We start from the raw sequence: 21,008 nt of genomic DNA on the forward strand, positions 1-21,008 counted from the left end.
CTAATGCGGCATCTTATGAGGTGAGAACATTTTACTTTCAGAAGGGGATGAGTTAGCATAATAAATAGGATGAAATTCAGTAGGATAAAACACAAGATCTTGCACTTGAAACAAGATGTTCTCAGTAGTTATGCACGGACGTTTAACTTCTTCAAACAACAAGAGGAGGCCCATAAGTGGTTCAGGAGGTGGCTGTAGCATCGTGTGTCTGTGGACGAGGCAGATGAGAGCTGGGCATGTCTCATACGAGGCATTTCCAGTGTGTGGGAGATGTTAGTGCGATGCACAAGGAGCTGTTAACATCTGATGGGGAGCTGGTTGTCATCCTGATCACTGCAGGAAGCTGGATTCACGTTGGTCTCCCTGGTGGGACAAGAGACGTTCACAGTGTGTGGGCAGCCTCTATGTGCTCGGCCAGGAACGAAGCCTCAGTGGGGGAATCCCTTCTTGGATGGGAACTGAGTAACGGCTGCAGGGCCAGGTGAGACAGGGCTTGGAGCAAGCTGCTCCAGTGGAAGGGGTCCCTGCCCGTGGCAGGGGTTGGAGCTGGAGGAGCTTTAAGGTCCCTTCCAACCCAAACCATTCTGTGGTGATTCTGTGCTGTGACTCTGGGCATGCTGACCTTGCACACACGAATCTCAGTAATGTAATTAGGGAGTATTTACACTATATCAAATGAAATATGAGTACTAATTCTTCAGGACCTAGTTTGCCAGTTGTTGGACAAGGTTCTGCTGAAGCAGGCACTGGAATGGCTGCTTTGAACATGGCTCGCTCGTGCTTTGGATTAATTACAGAGTAGTCTGAGGCTGGTCCAGGGAGTTATTGGGAGCAGGACCTGCAGCTTTGTTTAAGATTGCAAAGGGACATTTGGTAGCTGTAGTTAAGACAAAATAGCTCTTTAGGATAGGTTGCAGGCGCTGTAAAATGTGCATTTACTTACTACACGTTGGAATGTGGCAGTCTTGTGGCAGTCTTATGGTAGTGCCGGCATGCAGTTTGGGCTCATTTTGTCCTGAACCATTGTCCCTCCCCTGATCTTCACTCGCCTGTGTTTTTCAGAATTCACCACTAAGGTGAATCCTGCCTGTCTCCCACATGGATCAGGGGTGGAACAGGCCTCACCTGCTCGCTCATCTCCCGGGAAGAGACACCCAGAAACTAAAGGGCAAGTTTGGGTGTGGAGCAGAACATACCAAACACTCTGACATGGGTGCTGAGCAGCCCTTTTGTCACAGCCCCTTGGCCGTGGAGTGAGGAAGGTGTGAGAGCGGAGCATATGCTCCCATGCACTGCGAGCCTGCAGCCTGGCCCCGGTGGAGATCCACGGCTTCTGGGTATCACCTCCTGCTGGGTGTCACCTTGTTGCTCTTCACCTCTCTCAAGCTGTGTCTGTTTGCAGATGCTGTAGTGTCTCCTCTGGGAAGCGCTCTGTGGTGGTGTCTGCTTCCACATGCAGATCTGCCTTTTGTGGAGAGGAGGTGTCAGGAAGCTCTGAGGCTGTTGGAGCTGCTGGGATGAGAGCACTTGCAGACACAGGGGTCTGGGGTTTCCTGGGATGTTCAGCTGCCTCCTGGAACCTGGCAGCTCTGGCAGTGCTGGGTTCAGGCGGATACGGGGCTGAGGGGTTGCTCTCCAGGACTGGGATTCTGGAAGGAGCGGGAGGTCCTCGGCATGGGGAGATGCAGGGACACAGCCTGGGAAGGCACCAGCACTGGGTGTGGAGAACATGTTGTGGGATGCTGGGGCTGACCAAGACCTAGAGCTGTTTCTGGGTGTGCAATGACCATGGGTTGAGAACCTTCTTTGTCAGAGCTTTTCCTTGATATCATACATTGATGCCTGTGGAGGATGTGGGAGTCAGTGGTCTCCAGGGAACTGCCTGTTTTGCCTGGGAGAGACTTCTCCTTTACTGCTCCTTGTCTGCCCATATATTTGTGGCAGCATTTCCAGTTGTTTGCCATCATCACAGCATTTAAATTGCTAATACATGAAACCACATTACCAAAGTCCCAGCGGGCCCAGCTTTGACATTTCCTCTTTTTCTGAGAAAAGACAAATAATTTTAAGAGTGGAATAAACCCTCCTGGTGTGCCAGGGATGTATTTAGTTACCTGCTCGGTACCTGGGTTGGAGCAGCTCTGCTCTGGAGCCAGGCTGAGAGAGCTGGGCTGGGTCAGCCTGGAGAAGAGAAGGCTCCTGAAGGGGAGACCTGAGAGCAGCTCCAGTGCCTGAAGGGGCTGCAGGAAAGCTGGAGAGGGGCTTGGGACAAGGGATGTAGGGACAGGCCAAGGGGAATGGCTTGAACCTGCCCGAGGGGAGACTGAGATGAGCTCTTAGGCAGAAGCTCTTCCCTGTGAGGGTGCTGAGGCGCTGGCACAGGGTGCCCAGAGAAGCTGTGGCTGCCCCATCCCTGGCAGTGTTCAAGGCCAGGTTGGACACAGGGGCTTGGAGCAAGCTGCTCCAGTGGAAGGTGTCCCTGCCCATGGCAGGGGCTGGAGCTGGATGAGCTTCAACCCAAACCATTGTGGGATTCTACCTGTGGGTAGCAGTGGAGGTGGTGGAAGTGTTACCACTTCTTTCCGTTGCAGAAAGCCTTTCTGAAGAAACAATTAGAAGCTTGAAGCATCTTTAGATCAAAAAATTACTTTTCTGTGTAATAAATGTTTTGAAATTGAAATGGCAGTTGTTGAGTACCTCAAATTATTTACAAGTCTAATAGTGAGAGCATCTTTCTGGCTAGGCCTGTCCCCTCATTGTCTGTATTAGTCGTCAGAATGGGTACTGGAAGGGCGGACTGGATAACAATGGGATTAAAAGAGGATTACTAGCACCACTGTTTGGCTCATTCATGCCTGTGTTGTGCAGCAGCCAAGGTAGTTTCCAGCCTGGTGCATCGGAGGCACCAACACATCACCACCAAGGAGGATGAGGTGCTGGTGGTCATGCTTGGCCCCAGGGGCCTGAACCTGGGCCATGTCACCTGGAGCCCAGCCTGAGCCAAGGTTCCTATGGAGAACGGGGCTGTTCCTGTCCCGGCTGCCTGGGCTCGGGAGGGAGGCTGCCGGAGTCGTTGGCTGTTTCATTTGGTAGAGGGCACTGTTGTTCTTCACTGTCTCTGATGGCACCCCCAGGTGATGCAATGCATAGGGTGCAGAGGAGGAGGAGGATTTTGGTGCTTTAATGAAATACAGCTCTGATTTCCTGCAGGGAATTGATCGTCTCCCTCCTGGAGCTCTGCACCAGCCATTGGGGAGGTCAGCTTGTTTTGTTATGCTACCCATTTCATAATTCATTGTCTGTGTGTCCTGCATGTGGAGGGATGAGTTGTCTGTTCCACCTTCTCTTTTGTTTTCTTGGTACATTATGGAGTCTGCCTCAACTGTCCATGATCCTCCTCTGGAGAACTCGATCCTGAAGCCAGATTGGGGTGGTGGTGAAGTAACAGGGGTTGCAGCCTCACCCACAGAGAGACTGGATGGTGTGTAGAGCAATGGCATGGAGTTGTCCTGCAGCTGAGGTGCTGTTGGTGTCTCCAGTGGCCGTGTGTGGGTTATGTCTCATTGGATATAGTGAGTTCCATGTAGCACCCGTGTGCCTTGTTGTGACTTGGCAATCATTGCTTTTGACAAATACCTTTGGTTTTTGGAGAAAGCCCACACCAGGATGTGGCAAACAGGCAGCAGGAAATGGAGAATTCAGTGGGCTGAACTTCCCAGGGTGGAAGGGAGCAGCCCTGGCTGAGCAGCGAGCACCAGGGGATGGGGTTGGAAGGGACCTTAAAGCTGCTCCAGCTCCAACCCCTGCCACGGGCAGGGACCCCTTCCACTGGAGCAGCTTGCTCCAAGCCCCTGCGTCCAACCTGGCCTTGAACACTGCCAGGGATGGGGCAGCCACAGCTTCTCTGGGCACCCTGTGCCAGCGCCTCAGCACCCTCACAGCGAAGACCTTATTCCTTATATCCAGCCTGAATTTTCCCTGTTTGAGTTTGAACCCAAACCCTTGTCCCTGTCGCTACAGTCCCAACACTGTGGCTTTGCTGAGCAGGTCTTTGAGAATCCCTACAGAGGGAAGGAGCTCCCAGGGAGGCATCTGCCTGGGAGCAGCAGGTTGGGAGGCAAAGCGGCGTAAGCCTCAGGAGCTGGAGTGCTGCCCTGAGAGCCCCTGCAGGGAGGAAGGTCCCTCCTTTGCTCTTCCAGCTCTTCCATGTGGTGGTGCAGAGCGATCAGTTAGAAGATGGACAGGAAGCAGTGGCAGAGGAGCACGGAGCTGTACCTTGGTGCTGCGTGACAAGTGCCTGTGTGTGCTTGGTGACAACTGGGGGCATCTCTCAGAGGATACTCAGGGACAGCTCACACTGGGAGCAGCACAAGTGCTGTGAAAGTCCTGCTGGGACTCTGCATCTCGCCTTCTGCCTTGAGTTCAGTCCCCTCCTTTAGTCTGTGCACTTAATGGTCCTGGAGAGAGACATCAGCATGAGCTGTGCTGGAAGCCTTCTTGGCCTGCTGGCCACCAAGTCATGGTGTGTGACCAGCCAGCATGCATCTGACTTCACCCAGGTAGACCAGCAGCCTGATGAAAGCTTGGGGCAAGAGGAGCAAGGGAATCGGAGGAGCAAAGCATGGCATGACCAGAATGAATTTACCATGGACAAATTGTGGCTGGCATTGCCTGAATCATCACAGAATCAAATTCCAGGTTGGAAGGGACCTCAGGGGTCATCTGGGCCAACCTTTCTAGGCAAAGCATGACCTAGACTAGATGTCCTGATGGCCTTCTGCACTAGGATGGCTGGCTCTGTGCACAAAGTGAGGCTGGTGGTTGTTATTCACCTTGGCTGTTATCAAAGCCTGTGGTACAGTCTCCGGTATTATCCTTATAGCTGTTTACTTCTGCATGAAGAGGGTGGTAAGAGTAGAGCCAAGCCTAAAATAACTTCCTGCTTAACAGCCAAATGTGCATGCTTTTACCACAGTCTCCTGGCTGAAGACAGATGAGTCTTCCCATTTGGACACTCAGAAGGTGGCAGTTCCCTGACAGGATGGGACATGAGCGTTTCCTCATCTGCAGCTGGAAAGTGAATGTTGATGTTCCTGAGCTGGGAGCTGCTGTCCCACTGGAGTTCCACATGCAGCACACGAACACATGGGAGCCTGTGCAAGACCGCTGAAGAGCGGATAACCATAGAGCTGTAGGTGATGGAGTGTTGGCTGGCACAGCCAACCGGCTGCTGCTGGAAAAACGTGCTCGTGGAATCCATGTCCATGGGCTCCTGTAACCTCCCATCTTCCCCAGGCCTGGTGACCCTGCAGGCTTCCAAGCAGAGCTGCTTTTCCCTCTTGTCATGCAGGAGGTGGGAGCCAGTCCCTTCCTGCTCTGCGCCAGCATTTCAAACTCCTCTCGGTTTCTCTCTCATTTGCTTCCCTTCAAGTCTGATCCTGTCTCCATTCCACTGCTGCTTGTGTTGGCTTCCTCCATGCTGTGCTGCCTTTCACTTCATCCCTTGTTTCTCTGAACCTTCCTTCTGTCTCAGTTTGTCTGTGGCTCCGCCGGCAGCTTCCTCTTGTGATCAGGAGTAGAGGTTGGTGTGTGAATATCCCAAGGTGCTGCTGAGGTTTTACAGCTGACAGCTGGTAGATTTGCTGATTTTTGCCCTTCAGAGAGTGGGAACTTCGAAGTTTTGACACTGGTTTCACTTTTCCTTAATATTTCCAATAACAACACTTCCTGCTGATTTGACCACTGAACTACTCATGATGCAAGTATGGTTTTGTTGCTTAGTGGTCACGTTTGGGTACTACAGATGTTCTGGGCATGAACTGAAGGTCCATATTCCTTGAAGTCATGGGTATAAGAGTGCTAAGGTCAAGCAGGACAGTACAAAGTGCCAAGATTCCCATGTTATTACATAGGAACCTCTTAGCAATGCCTTGGCACTTGTAACCCATTTATCTTCCTTGCATTGTGTCTCCAAGGTGTGATGTAGCTGTGTTAAAGCGCTTTTAGGCTGATGTTCGAACTTCAGGATGCAAGGGAATTTAAAGTAAAAAAAAAACAACCCACAGTTGGTTAAAGTGGTTTCTCCTGATTTGTTTAGGTCTGTACACGAATGAAAAGGTCTGAGGCATTACTGAGTTTTAAACCTCAACCACATTGTGGCTATTTGGCCTCCTGCAGAAGGAATTTAGACTCAGCAGAGTAGTTCTACTGACATTACAGAGCACAATGGACAAGAGGCTCCTGAGCAAAGATCTGCACTGCTACTTCTGGGAGGAGCATTGATTCTGGGTTCTGTGTCTCTGGTGTCGGCCAGGTACTGGCTGCACATGGGGACTCAGGCTGGGCCCTGCTCCAGAATTCATCACAGAATTCTGTCCTTTTTATCACTATTCAGCTCTGTACGTTTCCTGCTGCTCTCCTGCTGCTCTGCAGGGTGCTCTGGTCACTGTCTACTCATCACTTTTGTTGTAGGCTGACTTAGATTTTATTAATTTCTGGCACTCTGCTGTTAGCTCAGATGATGTGTTAGAATTTCTGCCTGATTTTAAGCAACTGTGTCATTATTAGCTGCTGATACCTTAGAATCATAGAACCACAAGCTGGTTTGTGTGGGAAGGGACCTTAAAGCTCATCCAGTTCCAACTCCCTGCCATGAGCAGGGACACCTTCCAGTAGAGCAGCTTGCTCCAAGCCCCGTCCAACCTGACCTTGAACACTGCCAGGGATGGGGCAGCTGCAGCTTCTCTGGGCACCCTGTGCCAGCGCCTCAGCACCCTCACACTAAATAACTTGTTCATTATCTCCAGCCTGAACTTCCCCTCTTTCAGTCTGAACCTATCACCCCTTGCCCTATCGCTACAGTCTCTGACAAAGAGCCCCTCTCCAGCATCCTTGTAGTCCCCTTCAAACACTGGAAGCTGCTCTGAGGTCTCCACACAGCCTTCTCCAGGCTCAACAGCCCTGGTGTTCTCAGCCTGTCTTCACACAGGAGGTGCTCCAGTCCCTGATCATCTTTGTGGCCTCCTCTGGACTTGGTCCAGCAGCTCCATGTCCTTCTTATGCTGAGGACACCAGAACTGCACACAATGCTGCACCTGGGGTCTCTCAAGAGCAGAGCAGAGGGGCAGGATCACCGCCTTTGACCTGCTGATCACGCTCCCCTTGATGCAGCCCAGGATACGGTTGCTTTCTGGGCTGCAAGCGCACACTGAAGCCGGCTCATGTTCATTTTCTCATCAGCCAACACCCCCAAGTCCTTCTCCGCAGGGCTGCTCTGAATCTCTTTTCTGCCCAACCTGTAGCTGTGCCTGGGATTGCTCCGACCCAGCTGTAGGACCTTGCACTTGGCATGGTTAAACTTCATGAGGTTGGCATCAGCCCACCTCACAAGCATGTCGAGGTCCCTCTGGATGGCATTCCTTCCCTCCAGGGTATCAACCGAACCACACAGCTTGGTGTCATCAGCAAACTTGCTGAGGGCGCACTCAATCCCACTGTCCATGTCAGTGACGAAGATGTTGAACAAGACCGGTCCCAACCCTGATCCCTGAGGGACACCACTCGTTACTGGTCTCCAGCCGGACATTGAGCCATTGACCACAACTGTTTGTGTGCGGCCATGCAGCCAGTTCTTTATCCACCGAGTGGTCCGTCCATCAGATTGATGTTTCTGACTGGTCTGTAATTCCCCGGGTCATCCGTTTCCCCCTTCTTGAAAATGGGGGTTATATTTCCCTTTTTCCAGTCATGGGAACTTCACCTGACTGCCATGATTTCTCAAATATGATTGACCGTGGCTTAGCAACTTCATTCACCAGCTCCTTCAGGCCCCGCAGATGGATTTCATCAGGTCCCATGGACTTGTGCACGTTCAGGTTCTTAAGATGGTCTCGAACCAGATCCTCTCCTACAGTGGGCACAAGGTCTTCATTCTCACAGTCCCTGCGTCTGCCTTCCAAAACTTGTGTGGTGTGGTCATAGCATTTGCCAGTGAAGACTGAGGCAAAGAAGTCATTCAGAACCTCAGCCTTATCCAAATCCCGGGTAGCCAGTTCTCCCGAGAGCTTCCTGAGGGCCCACGTTGCCCCTAGTCTGTCTTTTATTTGCAATGTACCTATAGGATCCCTTCCTGTTACCTTTCACATCCCCAGCCAAGTTTAATCCTGACTGGGCCTTAGCTCTCCTAACGGGGTCACTAGCTTCCCAGACAACATCCCTGTATTATTCCCAGGCCGCCTGTCCTTGCTTCCGCCTTTTATAAGCCTCTTTTTTCCCTCTAAGCTTCCTCAGCAGCTCCTTATCCATCCAAGGGGGTCTCCTGGCCCTCCTGCTGCACTTCCTTCTGGTTGGGATGCAGCACTCCTGAGCTTGTAGCTGGTGATCCTTGAATATCAACCAACAGTCTTGGGCCCCCCTGCCCTCTAGGGCTGTATCCCATGGAACCTTACTGAGCAGGTTCCTGAAGAGGCCAAGACTTTCTTTTGAAGTCCAGGGCAATGAGCTTGCTGTGTGCCCTTTTCACTGCCCTAAGGGTCTCAGACTCTACCCTCTCATGATCACTGCAGCCAAGGCTACCTTGAAGCATCACATTCACTCTTGCTTAGAGCTCAGCGTCAGCTGCATTATTTCTCATTCTCATAACAGAGCAGCACCACAGTCAGGATAGAAAGACCAGTAGGTCTGGGGTTTTGTTCTTCTGCATCTTGCAAATCAGTGTAAACCAGGAGTAAGCAGTATTTTATTGACTGTCCCTCATTTAAAACCTTTTTAGGGGGAAGCCCACTAGATGTCCTACAAGTCTTTGAAGTAGTCAGTAAGCCCTGGTGAAGGATTGATGCAGCCTACCAGGGCTCTCAGTATGCTGCTGGGAGGCTTTCTCCAAGTCTGCTTTTAGAAAATAACTGGTTGGATGATGAAAAGCAAAGGGTGGAAACAAGCAGGCAGGTTCTGCAGCAGATTGCCAGTGGTGGCCACCGGACTTCCCAGGTGGGGAGAGGCAAGCATGGGGAGATTCAGGAGAATACAGTGGGGATCCGAGACCATCTGGAGAAATGGAGTGGTTGTTGGTCTAAACATGAGAATTAAGGGGTGGTCAGTGAAGTCAGGCAGCCAGGTTCAGACACAGAATGAACTCTGTCCACACCAGCACGCAGCTGTGGGTCTTGCTGCAGTCAGTGCAGGTTAAAGGCTCCAAAAGGAGGTTAGGCCAGTCCATGGGGGTTGTGCTCCTGAGGTTTAGTAGAACAATGACCCTGATAGTCCTGTTCCTGAGGGGAAAAAATGAAGCCTTTTCCAGCCCTGAAACTATCCTCCTGATCCTAGTGGAAGATGTCCCTGCTCATTGCAGAGAGGTTGGACAAGATGAGTTTTGAAGGTCCCTTCTGATCCAGACTACTCTGTGACAGATTTTATGATTGATTCTCCTGAAAGGTCCAACTCCAGACCCTTCCTGGGACCTGGGAAGTCTTTTAAGTCAGTGTGGAGAATGAGAGCACGCAGTCTTTGATGCCAGTCCCAATTCTCCTTCTTCAGCAGGAGTGTGAGTTGGAGGATCAGCAGACAGAAGCTCAAATGATGCTACCCAGCCTTGCTGTGATGTAATTCCTAAACTGCTTGCAGTGTCACCATCCAGTGGGTGCCTCTATCTCCAGAATCTCCATTCTCTGTAGCTGGCACCAAGTTCCAGGTTGATTGTGCAGTTGGGTTTTCTGGCTTGGCAATGAGCTTCTGCAGGGGAGCAGATCTGACTTGCCAGCTTCCCCTCTTTGTGATGCCCTCTCTTGGCTGGCATGGGGACAGCACTCCTCAAAGAGCAGCGTTTTGCAGAGGCGTGATTCCTGCATTGGAAGATGCTTTCCATGCTCTGTGTGCCTACTGAAGATCATTGCAGGGTCTCTTTAGCAGGATGTCAGGCTTCTTGCATTTTTGCACACCGTGAGCAGTATGAACCTATGTGCTCTTGGATGTCTGACACCCTACAGCTTCTGTCAAAGTGACCCTGTCCATCAGTAAGGTTATGTTATAATAACCCTCCTACAATATAATAATATAACCCTGTTATAATAACCCTGCGACGGCCGTCTGGCCTTCCTACTCCTGCTAAACCTCCAAAAATAGAGCTAGTACCAGAATTCAAGCAAGAGCTTCAGTTACCATTGTGGACCTTACTTTGACTCTGATGGTCCTGACTGCCACTTGAAGGTCTAATTGAGATAAGCCTTTAGGTCAAGACCCAAGAAAATTCAATGCTGTGGGCAAAAGAGCATAGTCCAGAGGCATTGCTATTTGTTCTCTTACCCTGATGGCCAGGCACACTTAATTTGTGAGGTATAACACCCTCAGATACCTTTACCTGTGTCTACGTCCATGTACTCTAACTGCAGAAAGGACATTACAAGCATTGGTTAAGATCCAGCTCTCAGACAGAACTTCAGTGCTGCCTGCCCTGAGGGTCATGGGCACTGAATGTTCACAGGCTTAGCCATGGTCACATCTTCAGTGTGATCCTTTCGACTCTTTAGCCCTGACTCTACTAGAAACACGCAGTGTGTGGCGTGGCTGTTCCTCTCTGTGGTGTCATCCTCACATTGAGGGCAAATGTGACATTCACAGGGGGGTTGCAGCTGTGTCCATGTGCAGACAAAGGGGTCGGAGGGTTCAGCCTGTTGATGTGAGTCAGCACTGGGTGTGCTTCAGTGAGCAGGATCGGCTGCGGGAAGGGTTTCTGTAGGTACCTTGTTCTGGAAGACATGGGGACGTCGGTTCAGTCTGCACAGGGCAGGGCTGGGAAGCTTAAGTGTGACTGTGAAGGGCTTTTGTCCCAGTAGCATGATGCAGTTGGTAGGTGTGGAGGTGGTTCGTTGAGCATTTGGCATAGAGGGTTTTGGTGTAAATTCAGTGATGTAAAAGGGAGATGTTGCATCCAGGGATGGGGCAGCCACAGCTCTGGGCAGCCTGAGCACCTCACCATCCTCACAGGGAAGAACTTGCTCGCAGGGAGCATCTTGGTGGCCTCCTCTAGACTCGCTCCACATCCCTCTTCTGTTGGGACCATGTTTCCACTGACTTGCATGTTACTGCTTTTAGTTGGCATTTCAACTGAAAAGAGAGAATCTATGTTCAGTCCTCTTTCTTGACTAGCACAGAGTCTGACTGGTACCTCCCTTCCTCAGTTCCTTATCTGCCTGATGGCTCTGTGGTTTGCTGTGGCCTGGACTCTCAGGTGGTTTGATGCAGTTCTTGGATGATCATGATGTCCCTGGTGCTGCATCAGATGATTAGAGATCAGTTAGAATCATAGAATCATAGAATAGTTAGGGTTGGAAAGGATCTTAAGATCATCCAGTTCCAACCCCCCTGCCATGGGCAGGGACACCTCACACTAAACCATCTCACCCAAGGCTTCGTCCAACCTGTCCTTGAACACTGCCAGGGATAGAGCATTCACAACCTCCCTGGGCAACCCATTCCAGTGCCTCACCACCCTCACAGGAAAGAATTTCTTCCTTCTATCCAATCTAAACTTCCCCTGTTTAAGTTTTAACCCATTACCCCTTGTTCTATCAGTGCAGTCCCTGATGAAGAGTCCCTCCCCAGCATCCTTGTAGGTCCTCTTCAGATACTGGAAGCTGCTCTGAGGTCTCCACGCAGCCTTCTCCTCTCCCGGCTGAACAGCCCCAACTTCCTCAGCCTGTCTTCGTATGAGAGTCCCCTCCAGTCCCCTGATCATCCTCGTGGCCTCCTCTGGACTTGTTCCAACAGCTCCATGTCCTTTTTGTGTTGAGGACACCAGAACTGCACACAGTGCTCCAGGTGAGGTCTCACGAGAGCAGAGTAGAGGGGCAGGATCACCTCCTTCGACCTGCTGGTCATGCTCCTTTGGATGCAGCCCAGGATACGGTTGCTTTCTGGGCTGTGAGCACCGAAGAGTTATTTGTTTCTGTTTGCAACCCTGTATTGGTGCCTGAGAGAAGAGAGGATGGGATGGGGTGAGGCAATCCCAGTGCTGGAGGGTGCCTGGGAATGGCACCAGAGCTTTCTGTCACAGTGCTCGGGCTCAGCAGCGTGCTCTGGTCACTATGGGAGCTGCCTCTCTCCCAGAACCTTCTCTCTGGCACATCCAGCGTGTTCTTGGCCAGCCCTGGGATGTGATACCCTGTGTTTTCATCTAATATATTAGGCAGCCTTACTAGGAAGAATTGCCTCTTGCAAAAGCACTTTGCAGGCAGGGTACAGAGCAGCTTGACACCAGCCTGCACCAACCACCTACTCCTGGTGTCCATGCTGTCGTTTTCTGGCATTCTGTATTCCCTGTTCCTGTTTTCCTGCTTGTGCCTGTCCCACCGGCCTGCCCCAGTGTCCTCTTGCTTCCTCTTCTCTTAATATAGAGCCTCCCTCTCCACACCTATCTCCAAGTGATTCGCTCGTCTCCATCCATCAGCCTCATTCCCTGGTGCCTTTGTGACGGCTCCATTAAACATGCGCTTGGCAGCAGCTATATTTAGGGGTTTGGAAGAGAATGAGCCTTTGGGGTGTGGGCAGCCCATAAATCCAGCTCCCGTCACCAAATTACCATTCTGCTGAGATCAATAGAGGTGTGTGCAGATGAGGTGCAAGTGTCAGCGCATGCGTGGAGGGAGGCAGGGAGTAGGAGGCAGAGTAGGGCAGAGAAGAGGGAGGAGAAGGGACCGAAGCAGTCACGTGGGGCCGGTTGTGAACGTTGTGAGTGCCAACTTGTTCACAGGCACAACAAGCAAGGTTCATCTTGATGTTTTAGGTGTTCTTTAGGCCTCTGGTGTCACATTCCCCGGTGGTTAGCACCGGGGGGTCCCTGCCGTGCTCATGGCGTGCTGGCAGAGCTGGAGCAGGTTGCCCTGTGCTGCCATTGTCTGGGCGCTCTCGCAGCAGTGGGGAAGGAGCCGGTGTGTGATGCATGTGCTTCTCCAGCAGCACATCAGTCCCTGTGAGAGCACATGGTGCCTCCTTCTCCTTACGGCCGTGCTGCTGTGGGCAGGGTCCGGTACCCCCAGCTCAGAGCTGAGGAGCCCCTGCCTCCAGAAGGAGGGTAAGCAAGGTGAGAAGCTGCCTGGGATGACCAAGGTGAACAGGTTCTGTCCTTTAGCTCTTTGCAGCAGGTTGCTGTGCTTATCACTCCCTGACATCCCTGTTTCTTGGCATAAGGTGTTGTTTTGCCAGTAAGATTAATTCCTTGGTTCTTTGAGACAGTTCTTCCCAGGACCGCAGGGCCGGGGCTCGGTGGACAGCCACCTAATCGGAAGATTCCTGGGAAGCCATCAGCCCCCCTTGCACCACCTGGCGGCAGGAAGTCTCTCTCTGGATTAGGTAAATGCATCCGGTGATGCACCGCGGCGAGGCTGGAATCACACCCTGTGTCACCGGGGGCTGCTCCCCACTCGGTGCCATCTCCTCCACGCTCCCGAGCCGCAGCACAGTGCAGGCTGGGCTGCACCACACTTTGTCCTTGCTGCACACTCGCTGGTTCTGGGGGGATCACCAGAGCACCCGCGGTAACCTCTGTGATGCTGCATGTCCCGTGTGTTGGGGTCTCACTGTTTGCATCACCTACCACTTGGTAAAACAATCTTTTTGAGCACACACCCTCCCCCGTACATGCATATATACTTATGAATGATGTAGCTGTGCTGCTCTGCTAATGTACGATGTGCACTGCAAAGCATATGCAAAAATAGAAACTAAAAAATGGTGAGATACAGCTGGAATTAAACACCATTTACAAGGATTCTCAGATTTTACTAAGGGGGTACCAAAGGCGTTCCTTCCTGCACACCTGCAGGTTGTGTTGTGTGCCCCACACTGGAGACCAAGGCCTTAGGAAGGGGGCCAGGACCATAAGTGCAGGGTGTTACTCTGTGGGGAGCAAGTGCCACCACCCCAGGGCTCTCCTTCAGCTCTTCTGAGAAAGAAGGGAAGAGGCTAAAAATTCCCACAAGCACATGCATAAGAGAAGCAAAGGGGGAAACAAGAACTGGGGGGGGAGCAAGGCTGTTTTCAATGGTGAAGACACTTTGGTGGTCTTATTTGTGAACTTGGGTGAAGTTAATTGTTCTTTCAACCTTCATAAAATCACAGAACCCCAGGCTGGTTTGGGTTGGGAGGAACCTTAAAGCTTACCCACTTTCAACCCCTGCCACGGCCAGGGACCCCTTCCACTGGAGCAGCTTGCTCCAAGCCCCTGTGTCCAACCTGGCCTTGAGCACTGCCAGGGATGGGGCAGCCACAGCTTCTCTGGGCACCCTGGGCCAGCGCCTCAGCACCCTCACAGGGAAGAGCTTCTGCCTAAGAGCTCATCTCAGTCTCCCCTCTGGCAGGTTAAAGCCATTCCCCTTGGCCTGTCCCTACAGGTGCTTCTCTGAAGTCCCTCTCCAGCCAGCTTTGCCCACAGTCAGTATGTTTTGCAAGTGAACTGGAGATGCATGCTAAGGGTGAGGGTCCCCAGAGCAGGACATCTGTGCTGAAGTATGGACCTTGCTCCCCATGCAGAGGCACCTTTGGGATCAGGAGGCCACAGCCTGATCTCTGGCAGCAGTGCCCGGCAGCAGGGGACAGGGAGTGCGTGTCACGGGGGCAGGACAGAGTGTCAGTGCGGTGACGTGATGCTGCTGCTGCCGCTGCCTGTAGCGCTCTTGTCAGGCCCCAGGCAGGATCCTGGTGTTGTGGCTGCTGTGGAAGCATTTTCCTCTGCCGGCAGTGATGGATTGATAGAGTCATGAGACCAGGATGGATGGATTGACAATGCACCCTGTCCTGAGCTTAGAACAAAGTTCATTGGATCAATGGTGCTGTAATAACAGTAAAAACCTGCCCCTCTGCTCCTGCAGCCCCTTTCACAGGCTGTTGCCATTCTGAATTCCAGCGCAGGTCAAACAAATGTTTATTTTGTGCTGTAACTGCTTTGGGTGCAAACGCTTTGTGTCCCTACTGAAGAAAAACGGTGAGTCCCATCTATACTTTGCTCTTTATTTCCTCTTATTTATTCCCTTTCTTCATTCCTTCTATCCATCTGCCCTAGTTAGCATGCTTAAATTGCTGAATTCATAGAATCCCAGAGTGATTTGGGTTGAAGGACCTTAAAGCTCCTCCAGCTCCAGTCCCCTGCCACGGGCAGGGACACCTTCCACTAGAGCAGCTTGCTCCAAGCCCAGTCCAGGCTGGCCTTGAACACTAAGTTAAATTAAACGTAAAGCAGACCAGCAGCCAGTTGTGCAGTGAGCAGCACGCAGGCCTACAAAAGAAACTGGTTGCAAAGTAGAGGAGTGGAGTTCCCTGATTGCTCGGAGTCCCATCACCCTGTTATAGCCATGGTGAGCTGGTTCAGTGTGGTGTGCTCAAGTCACGTTACTGGAGGAGCCAGTTGCTTTCTGCAGGGTGAATGTGCAGTAGAAATCCCGGGGCAGGCAGTAGATGGGGGTTAGGTAGTGTGATGCAAATTCCTTCTGTGTTAAGGGAATGTCTGGCTTGTGTCTGTTGCATCCCTTTGCCATGTCTCCCTTTGAGCCATTAGTGCAGACCTGTTCCAGGTGTCTCCAGTGGCATCTCTCCTCTCCTCACAGGCTGTGAGTCAGGCTGTGTCCCCTCAGCACCCAGCAACTGGGGGGCTCTGCATCTCTCTTCTTGTTCCCTGGTCAGGCTAGCAGGGTCTGGGGCTTTTTCACACCCGAGAGGCAGGCGGGTGGACTCCTGAGCTGTCCCTAAAGGGGAGATGTGGTCCAAGAAGTATGGCCTGTCATGTCTGCTGTCAGGGATGGTGCCAGTGTTAGTAGACGAGAAGAGAAGAAACCTCTCTGGGTTCTTCCTCAGAACTCTGTGCATGTGGAGAGCGCGGTGACCACCAGGGGAGGAGAAGGGCAGTCAGGGCTGGTGCCATCTCCTCCGTGGGAGCCGCATCCCTCTGCGCTGAGGCATTGTCGTGCTTTAAGCCCAGCCAGTAACTCAGAACCGTGCAGCCACTTGCTCATGAGGTGGATGTCGCCAAACAGAGCATGGGAAGAAATCTTGCCACTGCCTTGGGACATGGAACGTGTGTTTGCCTCGATTCTCCTCTTTGGCTCTGCTTTGGAATCTTCATTGAAATTTCACGCTGTGGTTTAGTAGTTTTGGTGAAGAGATCTTGTATCACAGAAGCTGTTTGTGTGCGTGTGGGACTGTACCCCAGCACGTGTGGGGCTGATCACATTGACACACGTGTGCACACAGATGATGGTTTATTGATAAATACTTGCATGAAGGTGACACTGACTGTATACATGTAGGGAAGCAGAGACCATGGGAAGTGTTCCTTTGACTCTCAGCTTTGTGATGTCTTCTTTCTTGCAGAAACCAGAGAAGACAGAACAAAGCGCCTCTTTCGACATTATACTGTGGGCTCTTACGACAATTTCACCTCTCACAGGTAAGCATCAGCACCTTTGCCTCATGATTTTGAGGAGATTCATTTCCATGGGAGAAGTATCTCCTTTTCCTGATGGAGCAAAACGCGTCCATTTAATGTCATGGGAAGGAAACTCTTCTGGTTGTTTTGGTCAGTTCAGTTACAGTCTAAATTATAAGGCCTAGATGAGGCCTCAGTGAATGAAGGCTGAAGCTGCAGGGCAGTGTGGCTCAGGTCTGAGTGGGGGAGCAAATGTTCTGGAGAATTTCTGGTGTGCTCCAGGATGTGTTGGATGCAGATGCAGAGTTACAGCTTGCTTGGAAAGGCAGAGGAGGATGCTGTTGTGCAGGGACGGCACGAAGGCAGCTGGCAGCCCAGCCTGACAGCAGCACTGGATGTGGTACAGGCTGCAGGGCTGTTCACCAGGGCTCTTCTGGTACGTGGCAATTGAGTGTTCTCACCTCAGCGTGGAGGCCAGCCATTGGGGAGATGATTGAACTCAATGTGGAGTCAGTCATGAAACAGGGGTGATGTTGCTGGTCTGTGCTTGGTCTTGGTCCAGCAGCACATGTGGACACATTCATAGGAGGTTGGGCTGTAGGGATGGGTCTGCTGGTTGGATTCAGGAATATGCTTTGGGCACTGGGGTTCTGTGTTTGAGGGATAAATGTGGGGTGACTCTGCGGAGCATGGTCTCTGTTTGCAGTCAAGCTTGGTGCTCTTAAGAACTGTTGGTCATTGAAGCAGTTGGATGGGTGCTACTGATCGTGATGTGTCAGGAGCATATTGTGAGAATTCATTATACAAAACCTAAGTTATCCTGTGGTGTTGGAGCTTGCCAACACAGCAGTGAATGTGTCCTGGTTTACTGAGCTTCTAAACCTTGCTGAGTGGCCCCATGTCCCCAGGATCCACCATCAGAGAAGGGGGCGGAGGTTGTCTTTACATATGTGCCTTTAGCTGCACCCTTAGGCGGGAGAAAGACGCAATCTTTCCACCCTGAAGTCCTGCTGGACTGCATGTCAGGAGCTTGTAAACTCTCTTCTGGACCCAGTTATCTGTGTCTCCTTGCAGATCATAGTCCGTAGGTCTTGGCATTTGCAGCTGATGCTTGCAAAGTGCTGACAAACTGGACTGCTCTGCTAAAGCATGACTGGGATCTGCTGGGGTCACAGTAACAGTGCTGAAATGGGCTGTTAAAACTTGGGATTTTGGCAAGTTTTGGTGGGTTGAACTTGCCAAATCCTCCAGTCTCTTCTCTTGGAAGAAGAGACTGGAAGAGACCAGTCTCTTGTCTTGGAAGAGACTGGAGGATTTCAGCTGCATCCCCATGGTATGGTGTGTAGTCATGCACATGAAAGCATGAGGAGCACACCACATGTCCATCAGGCCACCTTCATGTGTTTGCATGGTGGCAACCAGCAGGTGCTTGGTGTTCATGAGAACAGAACAAGCAACCCAGAACATTCCTGCCTGCAGCAATATTGTGTTCAGAGTCTCCTGGGCCAGAGGCAGTCTGGGTATGCAGTAGCTTTGGATGGATCATTGTTCCATTCATTCGCTCAGTGATGTGCCACTCGAGTGCCTTCCCTCTCTCCAGAAATGGAGCTGGGGTTGGCTTTGGTGGAGACAGTGTGACAGTGGTGGTGCTCAGCAGTGGGGTGCTGTGTCTCCTGCTCCTGCAGTGTCACAATACTTGTAGTGAGGTGACAGGGAACAAGAAGAGCTTCTCAAAGTGCGTGTGTGTGCTCATCATTCACTCACAGGTTGCTCTGAGCACAGCAGTGAAACAGCCTCAGCCTTCAGTTAAGGAAAATTGGTGTGAAGCAGAACAAGTGGCTGCCTTTGTTGCGCACCTTAAGACCATCACCCTGCCTCAGGGACTGGTGCTGCTGGAGCCATGAGCCACCCAGCCAGCAAAAGACATCCCACCGTGGAGGCACCCGGTGGTCACATAATCATAGAATCATGGAATCAACCAGGCTGCAAAAGCCCTTCAAGCTCATCCAGTCCAACCGTTCCCAGCCCTGCCAAGGTCACCACTGACCCACGGCACTGAGGCCTCGTCTCCACGCTGTGTGAGCACTTGCAGGGACGGTGACTGCAGCCCTGCCCTGGGCAGCCTGTTCCAATGGCTGAGCACCCTCTGGGGCAGGAATTGTTCCTCAGCTCCATCTAAACCTGCCCTGGTGCAGCTTGAGGCCGTTTCCTCTTGTCCCATCCCTTGTTCCTTGGGAGCAGAGCCCAGCCCCTCCTGGCTCCATCCTCCTGTCAGGCACTTGTAGGGAGCCATCAGGTCCCCCTGAGCCTTCTCTTCTCCCCACTGAACCCCCCAGGTCCCTCAGCCCTTCCCCATCACACTTAGGCTCCAAGCCCTGCACCAGCTCCGCTGCCCTTCTCTGGCCCCACTCCATTCAGTGGAAGCTTCCTGCTCTGATTGCTGGAGTTCAGAGCGTGGCTGTTGCTGAAGCAGGGATGGATGGAGGTGGTGCTGGTGGCCGGGAAGCAGAGAGCACAGGGAGCAGAGCCTCAGGAGTGCAAGGGTGTGTTTTGCAGTATTATGGGATGGAAGTGGTGCTCTGACTCGATAACAGGAGGCTTGGGGCCATGGGGTTACCATCAGGGGTTGTGAGGATTCACATGTGGGGTTTAGGATCACCTTAAAAAATAAGATAAACAAAATGGGGTTTTCCCCTATTTTTTTAAATATTAAATGCTTGGGCCAGTAGGTTCCTGGAGAGCAGGAATGAAGAGCTGAGGTGCTGTAGGACCGCTGCAGCAGATGATTAACATGATTTGCAGGAGAGTGCTTATTCCATCATCTCTGACTTCACTGGAGTGCTCAGACGTGGGAGCGGATTAACATAATGACAATGTTGGAGGAACAGCTTTAAAAGTACTTGAGAAAATTACACGAGTGACTTCAGATTTCAGGTAAAGCCTTTGAAATAGGGTTGAATGGGTGCCCCATGCATAGAGCAAGGAGCAGCATCCACACGGCTGAGTTCAGGTTTGGGTAGGGTGTATAATTTACTCTTTTCTGGCTTAATAAGTGAAAAGCAAGCTGAGGATGTATATTTGAGAACATAGAAGGTACTAGGTGGTATAATGAACACAAGTGTTTTCTTTTGTGGAATCAGCCTCCAGGGAAGCAACGTTCCCAGGTTGCAGCTTCACCAGCACGTGGCCGGTTTCAGAGGGGAGGTTGAGGTCTGTGTTGGTGGAGGGTGAGAGTCTGTTCTGGGGCAGGCCCCACTGCTCATGGACATCGCTTTGAAGCGTAACTGTGGTTAGAACCGTAAGAGAACACGAGGCTGCTCTGTTGGCGAGGTGTGCTGGGGTCACCAGGGGGCAGTGAGCCTTCCCCAGACCTCTGAGGATGAGGAGCACAGGGCAGGGCTCAGCAAGCCTAATCTGCTCTGAAATAGGAATAAGGGAAACGGGGAGAGAAGCCTGGGCTTGTTCTTATCAGCAAGAGGCAATCGCGGGGGGAATTGACTTCTCTGATGAACTATGTTAAGGGAAGAGATTAAAGTGATTCAAAATTAACTATCAAATTAAGAGCCCACATTCTCCATGGCACAGCTGGGAAGGAAAAGAATTGGGAGCAATTGTCAATTTAGGATTTATTTTTTATTGTTACTCAATCACAGGGATTAGTTGACCAGGGAGAGAGATTACAACCACGAGTAGTCACAAGCCATCTGGATGGACCTCCCCTTAGAAGGCAGGGAAAACTGGAAGTCTCTGAGCAGGGATTTCAGTGCCCTTAGATGCTGTGACTGGCCAGATACGTCGATACACAGAATTACACAATAATTTAGGTCGGGAGGGATGTCTGGAGGGTTTTAGCACACCTAGTTGCTCAGAGCAGAGCCAGCTACATCATGGTGATTTGCATGTCTCCAAGGCTGGAGGTCCCACAGCTCCTGCAGACCTGTGTCCCAGTCTTTGTTTCCAGGGTGAAAAACATTTCTGTATATCTCACAGTGATTTCTTGTGCATTTGCATTCATTGTCTGTTGTCCCATCCCTTTGTGCATTTGCATTCATTGTCTGTTCTCCCATCCGTCTCTGCCTCCAACAGCCTCTTCTCTCTTCTGTACAGCCTCCCATGAGCAGTAGCAGGTGGCAGTGAGGCATCCACTATCCTTTCCCCAAGCTGAGACAGCCCAGTGCTCCCAGCCTCCCCTCATTGTAGGTATGCATTCACTCAGGTGAACTAACCAAACTGGGAATGTAAGGGATGTGTATAATCACCTACAAATCATTGGGAATGCACCTGGACTTTGTGTTGCTCCATTCCCCTGACACTCATGACAGCGGTACCCATGTGTGCGCCGCATGGTGCAGTTCAGTGGCTGCTGTTCCTGTCTCTTCTCTAGGTCCTGCTCAGGGCTCACCCCTCTTGGCAGTGTGGTCATAGCTCGTCCTCCCCATTGAAATCAGCATCTTTGCTGTGGTGATTTAACCTCAACCAGGAACTGAGCCCCACGCAGCCGCTCGCTCATCCCAGCAGAATGGGGGAGAGAATCAGAAGGGTAAAGTGAGAAAACCGTGGGCTGAGATAAGAACAGTTCAATAATTGAAATAAAATATGA

The 21,008-nt window shown here is 51.6% G+C and overlaps 1 protein-coding gene across 1 annotated transcript in view; it reads left to right on the top strand.

Moving 5' to 3' along the window:
- Positions 1-21,008, top strand: part of SHANK3 (SH3 and multiple ankyrin repeat domains 3) — a 313,275-nt gene that overhangs the window by 188,225 nt on the left and 104,042 nt on the right. The window contains 1 exon segment of the mRNA XM_057403824.1: positions 16,354-16,429. Within this exon segment, the coding sequence (XP_057259807.1) occupies positions 16,354-16,429 (76 nt within the window).

The sequence above is a fragment of the Pezoporus wallicus genome, unplaced genomic scaffold (assembly GCF_028554395.1).
Source record: "Pezoporus wallicus isolate ANWC-B61680 ecotype Strahan unplaced genomic scaffold, APGP_CSIRO_Pwel_v1 contig_6978, whole genome shotgun sequence".
NCBI classification, from domain to species: domain Eukaryota; kingdom Metazoa; phylum Chordata; class Aves; order Psittaciformes; family Psittacidae; genus Pezoporus; species Pezoporus wallicus.